The sequence below is a fragment of the Photinus pyralis genome, unplaced genomic scaffold (assembly GCF_008802855.1).
Source record: "Photinus pyralis isolate 1611_PpyrPB1 unplaced genomic scaffold, Ppyr1.3 Ppyr1.4_LG5, whole genome shotgun sequence".
NCBI classification, from domain to species: Eukaryota; Metazoa; Arthropoda; class Insecta; order Coleoptera; family Lampyridae; genus Photinus; species Photinus pyralis.
The window spans coordinates 29,162,387-29,175,249 of record NW_022170596.1 but is presented as its reverse complement, the minus strand read 5'-3'; the positions used below and the strand labels follow the sequence as shown (position 1 = coordinate 29,175,249).

The 12,863-nt window shown below is 37.4% G+C and overlaps 3 protein-coding genes across 3 annotated transcripts; all 3 read left to right on the top strand.

Moving 5' to 3' along the window:
- Nucleotides 1–786: 786 nt before the first annotated feature.
- LOC116170660 lies at nt 787–1,134 on the top strand. Its single transcript, XM_031487165.1, has one exon. The coding sequence runs from the start codon at nt 787–789 to the stop codon at nt 1,132–1,134; it is 348 nt and encodes a 115-aa protein (XP_031343025.1).
- Nucleotides 1,135–1,429: 295 nt separating this feature from the next.
- On the top strand, nt 1,430–3,276 carry LOC116172739 (RNA-binding protein NOB1). The gene is made up of 3 exons (XM_031490005.1): nt 1,430–1,937; nt 1,985–3,032; nt 3,086–3,276. The coding sequence occupies exons 1-3, from the start codon at nt 1,866–1,868 to the stop codon at nt 3,208–3,210; spliced, it is 1,245 nt and encodes a 414-aa protein (XP_031345865.1). The 5' UTR covers nt 1,430–1,865; the 3' UTR covers nt 3,211–3,276.
- Nucleotides 3,277–5,467: 2,191 nt separating this feature from the next.
- LOC116172734 (E3 ubiquitin-protein ligase Su(dx)) lies at nt 5,468–12,507 on the top strand. The gene is made up of 9 exons (XM_031490001.1): nt 5,468–5,625; nt 5,673–5,767; nt 5,954–6,033; nt 7,211–7,792; nt 7,841–8,006; nt 8,577–8,758; nt 8,805–9,219; nt 9,392–10,226; nt 12,156–12,507. The coding sequence occupies exons 3-9, from the start codon at nt 5,982–5,984 to the stop codon at nt 12,423–12,425; spliced, it is 2,502 nt and encodes an 833-aa protein (XP_031345861.1). The 5' UTR covers nt 5,468–5,625; nt 5,673–5,767; nt 5,954–5,981; the 3' UTR covers nt 12,426–12,507.
- The last annotated feature ends 356 nt before the right edge of the window (nt 12,508–12,863 follow it).

The window sequence follows — 12,863 nt, the reverse complement described above, 5'->3', positions numbered from 1 at the left end:
CGATCTGGAACTGGACCATGTCTACCAAGCGCGAAGTGAGTACGAAATGTTCTTTGCGTCGTAATCACAGATTCGTTACTTTTCATAAACGTTTCAATAACAAAGGCACGATGCTCACCCGTCCAATTCATGACTGACAACTGAAATGGCAAGGCCAGAGCTACCAACCGACTACACTAAGCTCCCCCTCTCTTCAGTGATTCTGGCACAGTGGCGGTGCAAAATGTGGGAGATCATTTTGCCGGACCCTGTATTTCAATGAATGGTCACACGTCGTGAAATAGTTCCTTTTGTGCAACCAACCTCGCACAGTATAATTTTGTAATTATTTCACCTCTTCTTGTAAACTGCACTTATTTAGTTATTTTTCTTTGAAAAAGTGACTTAAATTTTGTTACTCCGTAACGACAAGTTTCACTGTATATACATACCTAATCGAAAGGCATATAGGATTTATTTTTTTAAATTGGCCATGTACAGTGTAATGACACTTGAGTTTACTTACTAAATTTTAATAATTATGTCATTTTAATGTTAATAGGCTATCGTATACTAAATCATTCACTTTTTATAACGAACGTATCGAACAAATATTTTTCTCCCATCCGATTTGATCAGCCTCCCCCCTCGTACAATTAAATGTAAATTATGTATTTAAATAATAAACGTGTGTGCGATGAGAGCATTTCATTTTTAGTTGTCTCCATCAATCTCTTAAGTAACCACTTCAAACCGGGGAAGAGAAATTACGATCGAACCAAAGATCGTTTGCGTACAATGCAAAAAATGACTATGCTCGTCAACTGGGAACCGCCGAGCGCGAATGTGTGCCCCTCGTCAGTCGCGAAATATTTTCACGATCTAAACCTCGACGTTGAACTTTGCGTTCCCGATTTTTGTACGCGGACAAGCTACACGGTCAAAGTGCCGGATTTTACTGTAGACGAGGTCGACGATTTCATCGAGTGGCTTGGCGTGTTTTCTTTGGAATCAAATCTGGGTGGTGGAGATGAGTATTTGTCAGCATACGAAACGCCCCAGCCACATCAGGAATATGGGCAAGTGAAATTTTTGCAATGGAGAGGATTTTTCACCAGCCATCAAATAAGAAAACTGTGCGAATTTTTGATGTAAGTTTCAGTATGATGCAAGTCATTTGTGCTGACTTAATTATTTTTTAAGATCTTACGTCAAGGATCAAGAGAAACCGTGGGTATCTATTTATGTGCAAGGATTTTCAGATTCAGTAGTTGGCTGGGATTTAGAGGAACATCATTATTACACCAATGGGGACAATGGCTATGTTATTGTACTAAACTCAAATGACTACTTGGTGTATCGTCAAATGTGTTCTAAGAAATGTTATAAATAGTAAATATTTGCTTTTGTTAATCCACGTTTAAGAACTCAAAACGTTCCCCATAAAATTCAATTTATTCAAAACATTTGATGTTATTTTTCAAATTCCAGTGTGAAATTTTTTTGAAATTTACAAATTATAATTACAATTTCGTTAGGATTTGTTACAGTGTTACAGAACACTTAACAATGAAAATGTAATAATTTTTGTTTTTCTATAGGTGGGGATTTAAATGCTCCTTATGCACATTCTGGAACGTTCCAGAGTAGTGCGAGGCTCTCCCTTCGAGCATACTCTTAATAATTGTGGGTAAAAATCAAACTTGCCACCCAAAGTCACTTTCAAACTACGGTCATAAGTTTTAAAGTACCTTGTATTCGTTGCATGCGTTTCTAGACTTGGCAACATTGTATTCTCTTCAACCTTTAACATAACCTCATTCTGTAAGTTCTGTCACGTTTGCGTTTACCCAAAAGCTAAAATAGAGAAATTTTGGCTTTTAAAAATGGACAGCTCGCAAAATGTAGATTACTTAGTAGTAGATACAACGGGATTTATTCAAAATTCACCTCTGCAGGTATATTTCTAAAACGACACATCTTAAACGTAATTGCAATTTTCTAGAACATCGGTAAAAACATTGTGACATGCCAAGAAGTTGTTAACGAAATTACAAATAAACGACAGTTGAGAAGGCTTATAGTACTGCCTTACGATTTGAGCATTAAAAATGTCTACCCAGAAAGTATTCAGGTCATAACAGAATTTGCGAAAAAAACTGGAGATTATCCGTGCCTATCAGCCACAGATATAAAAGTAATGGCATTGACTTACCAGTTGGAAAAGGAGCACGTAGGGACAGACCACCTTAACAACGAACCAATTAGGCGAAATGTAAATTTCATGACCAAAAGTCAACCTCCTCCGGTTAAGGCAGATGTGGTGGGCTTCTATGATCCCAAAAACAAAACCGATCATAATCCAGACACCTCGGTGGAACAGGGAGATGATGACCGGAGTGATGACGAAATTAACAATTTGGATGAGTTGGACGATCAACTGCTAGAGAAATTTCACTCATTGGATTGTGACGATATTGAAAACGAGGATGATGCAGAAAACATTCTGGTGTCTATCACAGATCAACCTGAAGGTTCACAGGAGTCAGATTCAGATGACGACATTGGTTGGATTACACCCTCAAACATAAAGAGTGCCAAGAAACAGTTAGATGGAGAAACAACAGAGGAAATCTCTGTGAAAGTAGCATGTATAACTACCGATTTTGCTATGCAAAACGTTTTGAAACAAATGAATTTGAATGTCGCCACCTTAGATGGAAGAATGATCAAACAATTGAGAACATTTATTTTACGCTGCCATGCTTGTTTTAAAACGACAAGCATTATGACAAAGATTTTCTGCCCAAAATGCGGGAATAAAACCCTAAAACGAGTGGCAGTAACACTCGACGAGGAGGGAAACCAACAAATCCACATAAACGCCAGACGTCCAATTACTGGCAGAGGAAAACGATATTCTCTACCTACAATTAAGGGCGGAAAACACTCCAATAATCCCCATTTGGTAGAAGATCAGCCGTTTCCAGATCAGCAGCCAACGAGATTAGCCAAAACGAAGACAAATCCATTAAATGATGATTATATTGCCGGTAAATCATTAGTCTTGAACGCCTAACATTCGCCAATATGTATTTTTGTTTAGGTTTCTCCCCATTTGTGATGCGTGATGTGACATCAAAGTCAGCTCAACTCAAAATTCGTCCACATTCAACAGTTAAGCATTGGATGAAGAAAAATCCAAATGAAGCTTTTCGGAGGAAAAAGTAGTTGCATAAATAATCTCCTTTATTACAGATATAATAAAATTTTATTGATTAAAGTTTTCTTTAATGACGGAAGCTCTTAAATAAATTGTATTGATCATTTTGGAAAGTACAGGGTGAACTGAAAATGGTGAAAATGATATTTTTAGTATTCTTTTATTAATTCATTAATAGGGCTCTTTGTTGATTGTATATGTATGCTTTATAATGACCTTATAGTAGTTTCCAAATCTTTTGCAGATCAAAGGCCAGCATTTCTAATTACAATTTGATATTTCATACGCATGGATGTAGTGTTCATCTGCCTGAATTATTTGCCTTTTTGAATACTTTCTGAACTGTAACATTCCATATCTGGTGATATTAGGTTTTGATAACAAATCTTGGTGTGTACATAGAAGAGCTGAACTTTGGCATTCAATCCTTAATGAGGAGGAAAGCTTAAGGACGGCATACGAATTAAAAAATTGAACCAGTTATGAAATGAGGCAACTATGATTCAGCTATTAAATATCAGAGGTCGCAGCATGTTTTAAAATCGAAAGATAGTGAAGTATTATCTTTGTAGTAAATAAATTGTGCTGCCACATCATGTCGAGTAGGTGGTACTATCTACTTACACAATTGGTTTGTGTATACTCTAAATTTAATTACTTTTACATGTTGACTTCCATGACCTTGTGCACATTCCTTTGCTTATTTTAAGGAGATAAAAAACAGCTGGTTGACATAGATTAAATTACATTTAAAGGTACACGCAAAAACCGATTATGCACCATTACCAGAGGTTATAATAATTCGACAAATTCAAGGCATGTTTTTTTGTTCAAATACCTAGCCCTTCTGCTGTCGCTCTGCAGTCGAAATCGCAAATAAAATTTTTGACGTTCATTTGTTAATATTCTTATAAATTCTTTGACGTGGTGAATTTAAAGGATACATAGGGGAATTTGCTTTATTTACAAAAAACTGTTTGTTTTTGTTTATTTTGTCATACCTACAATTTGTAATCATTATTTTCACTAATACTACATACTATGCGATCAAAAAAGAGTGTTGTCGAGCAAGCTTTGGAATTTTTGGTTACCCAGAAAATCGGCGATTCGATTGTCAATCCTTTTTTGATCGCTCCTTATATGAAAAGCTGGAGAAATCCTACTCGGGGTTATCGGGGGCGTAGAGTCCATTTCTGCCCTCGAAATTGACAGAGGATGCCCAGGGGCGGCGCTACGAGGGCGCAGTGAAGATCAAAACTAACCGTGCCGAAAAAATCGTTACTCGGGGCAAATCATATTTTTTACTGAAAATTCACCCCCGCCCCCATGATCTCTGCCCCAGAGCATACCCGGAGAATTTGGACAGTAGATCTGGTCTCTGCGCCAACGAAGATAATAAATGCATTTTTGCACCTCTGTGATTTTTAGGAAATGCACGTCGTAGGATAGACATAGGATAAGGGCAGCGTTACACAATCGTGTAAAATTTCCAAACGGTTTTAACTACCTGTCTTCTTTTCCGGAGGGTCGCCCACACACATTCAAATCACAAATGTCATTTTATCTTAGTAAACGAGAAAGGAATGTTGGCATAGGTCGCGTTTATGTACTCGTCTTTAGACAAACAACAATTCATTGTACTCAATGACATCATAATCGGATGCAGCAGTTCCTTTATAATATTTTTTTACAGACGCGCGCCAGGTTGTACCTTAGCGACATCTAGAAATAAATAGCTGCACTACTGCTGCTTGCCGCCATTGTGATTGATGTAACTTTTTAAAAATGAAATCTTTGAGAATGACTCCTGGCCACAATATTGGGTTTTAAATGGCAAAACTTTCAATATTGAAAGAGGAGGAGCAGTTTTACAGCGACTGTACTTTAAAATTCAACAATTGCTTAAAATAAAATATAAAATGTGCCCTCTTATTTTAGCAATATTGTAGTAATTACTGTCTTTTTAGTAAAACCTTTATACAGTCGCTCTAGAGTAATGTATGTAGAATTTATATTTTCAAAAACCAGGCTAAAAAATGATTGTATAAGCCCAGGAGTCATTCTCAAAGTTTGATATAATTTTACAATGCAATTTGTCAGTGGCGACCTCTATTGGTTCTCATGAATAGTATGCCGTCCTTAACTTTTCTCGTTTGTTTTTTTATTTTTACTCGAAGGTGTATACTGGAGTGTTATGGAAATTGGAAACTGTGAGAGTTTTTATGACGTATGAACAAGTGTATTGGTAGCATTGAGTGTCAAAAGTAGCGGAATAAAAATCACTAAAAAAATTTAGTGTTCACTTTGACGTTTAATTATTTAATTCATTTACAATTATTTACATTAAACAATTAAAATTATTAGTGCGAATTCTTTTCTCAAGCAAAATGATTTACCGTGACACCCCTTCAATACCATAAATTGTAAGATACCAAAACACGACTTTCCTCGGTGACTAATTTATTTGTAGTCCAAGATCTCCACTTCCAGAAATGCGTATTGCAATAATTAGTCGAAAAAGTGTCCTAGCTGGTTCTAAACTTCGTCATTTGAAACTAATTCAAGGTAATTTTAAACTAAGTATAATTAAGTTTAGTAACGTCAATGGATACTGAGTTTAATTTCATTATCATATTAATCATTATTATCTGATAAGAAAGGTAATTTATCACTGTTTTTGCTAGTTCAAGCTGTAGTGCTTGTGCTTCCCTCAAATATTATCATTTTTTTAAATTTCCTTTTTTCGTACAGATTTCCGATGATCGACAGCTGACAAGCGATGGCTCAGGCTTCGGGGACCGCACAAGGTTACCATCAGCTCAGCATAACAAGTATGTGCCTCAAATTTCAATTCAAATTAAATTGTGTTTGTTGACGCTCTTTGTCATTGTTGTAATCCGTAGGTTATTCTGTTTTTGCACACTGTAAGCGTGCTTAAGTCGTCAAGTATTTTACAAGATTAAACTAGCGCTTATCAGATACATTATCTTACATCACACATTAAAGAGGTTTAGTCACTGGCGGTGTCTAATATTTAATTGCTATGGAAACAGTTTCAATTTCAAGGTGGTTGGGTTTTACCATTCTGCAAAAAAAGTACAGGATTTGCCCATCATAACGAACTACAATGTTTTGAGTGTTTTCAATTAAAAATGTTGTACTCTATGCGCATAAAGGACATCAACTGTCATGTAACGTAATCTCAAAAGGTGGTCTAGGAGCAGGGTTTTATATTTGTGTGCAGACGTGATAGGGTAAAGAATGGATGATGTTCAGCAACATCCACGTCAAAAGGTCACTTAGTTATTTTTGTCAATTAATTCATTCATTCAATGCAATACTAAAATTGCAAATGATTAGCACTAAATGCATTGAATATTGTTCGCATCAGTTGTATTTGTGGTAATAAAACATTCCCATTTTTTTATTTAAACAAATTTTTTTGCTACAATATAGTTAGGTCCAATGGCAAAAAGTACCTTCTGAAATGTTTCATGACAGTTTGCCATGAATGCTTTTGTTTCATAACAACCTACAGGTCTGTATTAAAAAAAAGTTGATGGCCTAAAAAAAACGAAACGAGACTTATAATCTAATATCTTTGAATGTATTTGGACTTCTGTTACTTTTTGACTTCGAGAGATGCAACATTGCCTCCATTGAGTAGACTTGTATCTCTTAGGTGACTCTCACACTGAGGCGATAAGCAGGAAGCAACTGGCATAATACGCAACACGTAATATTATGGCTGTACCTATTCTACATTGAATTAAATTAGAGGTCTCACATTGGAGCAACTAGCAACTGTCAATAAGCAATACGCAACATCATCTTGACATTATTTGTCACTGAAGCAAATATTGCATGTGGCCTATTGCCAGTTGCTCATTGCTTATCGCCTCAGTATGAGAGCTGCAGTTTCCCAATTACCCTAGAATTACCCTTTTTTCATTACTAGACTGCTATCAAGCTTGTCAGTGTTGCCAAATTTACAAAAGTCACTTTCAGTTGAATGCGCCCATCTGCGTCCGAACGGTTTTCTAAAACCGAACCCCTACGTGGAATTCACGGTCGATGGGAAGCACGCGCGGCGCACCGAAACCGTAAAGACCACATCCCAACCGAAGTGGAACGAAGTATTTACGGTCCTCGTGACGGCCAGCTCGAAATTAGTCTTCAGCGTTTACGATCATAACAGTTTTCGAAAAGATTCAATTATAGGCGAGAAGAAGTTGGACCTGTCGCAGCTGCTCTCCCACTATAACGGAAGATGCGAAAACCTAGAGCTGACCTTGGACCTTATGTGCGAGAATAAAACTACCGATTCGCCGCCAAAAACCGGCGAATTAATAGTCGTACTGGATGGTTTAAATGTCGAATTGAGTAATCATAATAGGCCAAGTAGTAGCTTTATGCCTTTAGCTCAGACAAATAGTGATACGCAACCAAATAGAAGCCTTCTGAATGGGGTCAGAGCGAGGATGCGATTGCATGGAAGCGAAAATGTCGTGCCGCCACCTTCGCGGACGGCCATGGATCGTCCAAGTCTCATGGGATCTCCACAAAATAGTGCCACTGTTCTTACAAACGGTAATTTATATGATATGCGCGGTTTCGCATGACAAAGAAAATTCTTAGGCACACCTTATCCTGATGCTACACCACTGGGCCCTCCAGCTACAGTTCCTAGCAGTAATTCGCAGACGACTGCGGATGAAAGTCGCACCGAGGAGCCATTGCCACCCGGCTGGGAAATGCGATATGACATGTATGGGCGTAGATATTATGTTGATCATAATACTAGGTATGTAGCTTATTATTTTCACCATTGCATAATGAAACACCCTGTATATGTTGCAAATTTTTTTGTTTTTCTTTAAAAATATTTAAAAATAAATGTTTTAAATCTCTGTCTTACAATTGTAAATGCGATTCTAGGTTTAAATAATTGATAATGTATTAATGGATTATCAATTATTAAATAATCATTCATCAATTATTTTCTCCCACACGCAGGCGTTTGACAAATAAAATAATTTTTTTTTCTCTTAAGAATCCTAATAATATTTAATATCCTAACGCTTTACGATAAACAAGGTCCACTTAACTGCACATACACAAATTAATTAAATTTTTAAAAAATCGACTTAAGTTTCGCCCCACGTTGGGCGCCAAATAATCACACACAAAACATCCGTCCTGAAACAAATCAAAATTGAAACTTAGAATTTTTATAATGTCTTCTTGTACAAAGTGTTTCGACCGAAAGAACGTTTCCATGACGTTATTTACACAACAGTATTTAGGGTGTGAGAATTCTGTAATTTAATTTGCTTGTACTTTTGCTGTACATGTAATTTATTGGGGACATTAGATCAACATCATGGGAAAGACCTCAACCTTTACCCCCTGGATGGGAAATGCGAAGAGATGGAAGGGGGCGAATTTATTACGTAGATCACAATTCGCGAACCACCACATGGCAGCGACCGAATTCCGAACGGTTACAGCATTTCCAGCAGTGGCAAGGACAGCGACAGCACATTGTTCAACAAGGTACCAACACTGCAATTCTGACAGTAGTCTAATTCCTGAATTTAAGGGAATCAAAGGTTTCTGTACCCACAACAACAACCCGCCCCACAAGGTCCGGGTACGTCGACCGCAGCAGTTCAAGATGAGGACGACGGTTTAGGACCTCTACCATCCGGATGGGAGCGCAGAGTTCAACCAGACGGACGCGTTTACTTTGTCAATCATAAGAATCGGACCACGCAATGGGAAGACCCGCGAACCCAAGGTCAGGAGGTGTGCGGCGAAATGGACGACGCGACACCTTTACCCGCCGGTTGGGAAATTCGCTTTACCGAAGACGACGTCCCTTACTTTGTAGATCACAACACCAAAACGACCACGTTTCAAGATCCTCGCCCCGGTGCGCCCAAGGGCCCGAAAGGAGTGTACGGCGTGCCTCGCGCTTACGAACGATCTTTCCGGTGGAAAATTGGCCAATTCAGGTAAATCCCATTAGACTGCAGAGGTAGACTTCCTGGCAAAGGAGGCTCTTCTGTTTCAAGTAAAAAATTATGTTTGATAGTTTTCGTTCGGCTCCATATGAGTATATCTCTGCAGTATTAGTACTGTAGTAAACACCATATACGGGTACTAAACTTTAAATTAAATTTGCAGGTATCTTTGTCACAGTAACGCGCTACCTAGTCACATCAAAATAACGGTAACAAGACAAACCTTATTCGAAGACTCCTTCCACACGTTAATGCGACTTCCCGCCTACGAACTGCGAAGACGGCTCTACATAATCTTCAAAGGTGAAGAGGGATTAGATTACGGTGGCGTCAGTCGCGAGTGGTTCTTCCTCCTTTCGCACGAAGTCCTCAATCCGATGTACTGCCTGTTCGAGTACGCCAACAAGAACAATTACAGTTTGCAGATCAATCCCGCGTCGTACGTTAATCCCGACCACTTGGTCTACTTTAAATTCATCGGGCGGTTTATAGCGATGGCCTTGTATCACGGACGGTTTATTTATTCCGGTTTTACGTTGCCGTTCTACAAGCGGATGTTAAATAAAAAGTTAGTTATGAAAGACATTGAGAGCATAGATCCCGAGTTCTACAATTCGTTGGTGTGGATTAAGGACAACGATATCGATGAGTGCGGCCTCGAGTTGTACTTTAGTGTCGATTTTGAGGTGCTGGGGCAGGTTGTGCATCACGAACTGAAGAAGGGAGGTGGGGAGGAACGGGTCACCGAAGAGAATAAGGAGGAGTATATTTCCATGATGACCGAGTGGAGGATGACCAGAGGTATTGAGCAGCAGACGAAAGCGTTCTTGGACGGGTTTAACGAGGTCGTTCCCTTGGAGTGGTTAAAGTATTTCGATGAGCGAGAGCTCGAGTTGCTATTGTGCGGTATGCAGGAGATTGATATTGATGATTGGCAGCGACACACTATTTATCGACACTACACGCGAAGTAGTAAACAAGTGGTGTGGTTTTGGCAGGTAAGTAGGTACTCAAAAGTGTAAAACTTTGTTACTCCGACAAAGTTCTTGTGGTGTAAAGATGAGCTTTAATTTGTTAACTAAGACGTCACATATAGGAGATAATGGATTGTTTTCAATTTTACTCCGGCCATGAGTTAAAGGACGGATCCAGAGGTTTTTGAAGTATCTTTAACAGTTGAGAACTTCTTTTCTTTTCTTCTTTTTCTCGCCCACATCCTAAATCCTATTAAATAACAAAACCAAATTTTATAACAAAAAAAGCATTCCATTTGTTTCCCAATCCCCCCAAACAAGACTCCCTCCAAAATTTAATATGCCAGGAGAAGTTGTGCAAACCTTTTACCTGTCATATAGTTTTTCATCAATCAATAGTGCAATTTTTTAAATAATAATTAATAATAGTAAATAACATACCTTCTTACAATATACAAAATCCTGACATCATGCATTACATACACTGCACTTATAAGAACATTTTATACGAAGAACAAAAAGATTGTACCAAGTATTCCAGAGGCCGTAAAGAGAAACTCATTATAAATTCTGAAATACTTGAGTAATCCAGACAACAAACGAAACATACACACTGCATACATTGATTACAAAAAAGCATTCTATTCAGTACCACACTTTACAACAAGTACTCTCAATATACAAAATCGGCAACAATATTACACAATTCCTCAGTTACATAATGACATGTTGGAACACTTAACTAAACGACACAAAACTTAACACTAACACAATACAAATTAAAGAGGAATTTTTAAGACGATTCTTTAAGTCCAGTTTGGTTTTGTCTTGCTTTTAATCCACTTTTATATTTGATAAACTCAACTAACCTTGGTTACATTAAACATAAAAACATTACCTTCGAACAATTGTTTGACCTTTTATTTCACTCTTTAATTTGATTTCGTGTTGCTGTTGATTATTCCTGTTCATATTGTCTTTTATCTTTCAATCTGTTCATTCATCATTTCACTATACTTAGTTATTAGTAAGGAGTTATTCTAGTATAATTTTGTTTTCTTTCGTTGTTTTGCTCTGTACAAATATTCTTTGTTTTGTCATGGTGTAGATTAAAGAGCAGCGTTTTGCTGAATCTATGCCATGAGGATTTTGGAATAAATATGATTATTATTATTATTATAACCACAAAATACATCACATTACACAGTTGTTACATAGACGATCTTAAATTTAAATTTGAAGATGGTCATCATGTTAAGCATTAAAATGTCGAAAACTTTTATTCGTGTCATTTTGTCGTATTTCTAATAACGATTCTACAACAGCTAAATGAAAAATCACTAAATCTGTTTGTCTCTCATATCTAGTAGACTGTGGATTTTTTTCAAAAAACAAAGGCGTATCTTTACCAAGCTCTTAAAAGGACAACTCTTTCCTCATTTAACCACAAGCATAACACTTAATCACCTTCTACACATCACCAAAACATTTTCACGTAATATACAAATGGACCCACCATACTACAAATACATTGCACAGATAATCCTGGAAAACAACACACATAAATAATAATGAGATAGGACACTATTCACAGACAAAACTATCCACAATAATAGACCAGACATTACGCTTATAGATAAATCACAAAAATCCATTTGCATAATAGACATTGCCATTCCCGACTTGACTAAAACTAATGCAGAAAAACACTGCTAATACATTGATATAGCTCTAAAACTCTAGAACACATACAAACATTTATAAAAAGACACACAACAACAACAAAGCCGCGATAACAAGACTTCGTGTCTAGGATGGGGGTCTACAAATCCTACGCAGATGTTAACATGTAATAAAATTGAACAAATAAATAAAATACAAGGCGATTATTTAAACAAAATTAACAATTAATAATTTTTCATACAAAACTCAAAAATTCAACGATTTTTTCAGTTTGTTTGTCAAGCGGATAACGAAAAACGGGCCCGCTTACTTCAGTTTGTGACCGGCACGTGTCGCGTACCGGTCGGCGGGTTTGCCGAGCTGATGGGCTCGAACGGTCCGCAGAGGTTTTGCATAGAAAAGGTGGGGAAGGACACGTGGCTGCCGCGTTCGCACACGTGCTTCAATCGGCTCGACCTGCCGCCGTACAAAAGTTACGACCAGCTAGTCGAGAAGTTGAACTACGCAATTGAAGAGACTGATGGTTTCGGCCAAGAATGAGTGGAAGTCGGCTTGTACCTGATTTGTGATTATGTTTTTTGTTTATTCTCTAGCACCAAATATAACGGAAGAGTTTGTTGTATTACTTATTTTGTAGCGTATTGTTGGATTGCAGGTAAAGTGCTTTGTGTTATTTTTTTATAAGAGAGTGCAACTTTTACTGGCCTATTTTCGTAATGAGAATGCACTTGCGATCACTTGTACTTTGTGAAGGTTTGGCCTTTAAAACATGCACGTTATTGTACACCAATATCAAGTATTTGTACATTTTTGGGTGTGGTACGCTGTCGGACTATAATAGATAGCTTTACATTCCTTTTATTATATTTATTATTAACATTGCAGTAAGTGCAGTCTCTTACTACATACATTTCGCTAATATAAACCAAAGCTAAAGTAGAGTATTGTTTAATAATAATGCAATAATAGATACTTGTC

Coding starts and splice junctions, on each gene's coding strand:
- LOC116170660 (XM_031487165.1), top strand. CDS start 787: ATGACTATGCTCGTCAACTGGGAACCGCCGAGCGCGAATGTGTGCCCC.
- LOC116172739 (XM_031490005.1), top strand. CDS start 1,866: ATGGACAGCTCGCAAAATGTAGATTACTTAGTAGTAGATACAACGGGA. Junction 1,938..1,984: donor TTCAAAATTCACCTCTGCAG/GTATATTTCTAA, acceptor GCAATTTTCTAG/AACATCGGTAAAAACATTGT. Junction 3,033..3,085: donor AAATGATGATTATATTGCCG/GTAAATCATTAG, acceptor ATTTTTGTTTAG/GTTTCTCCCCATTTGTGATG.
- LOC116172734 (XM_031490001.1), top strand. CDS start 5,982: ATGGCTCAGGCTTCGGGGACCGCACAAGGTTACCATCAGCTCAGCATA. Junction 8,007..8,576: donor TATGTTGATCATAATACTAG/GTATGTAGCTTA, acceptor TGGGGACATTAG/ATCAACATCATGGGAAAGAC. Junction 8,759..8,804: donor ACAGCACATTGTTCAACAAG/GTACCAACACTG, acceptor CCTGAATTTAAG/GGAATCAAAGGTTTCTGTAC.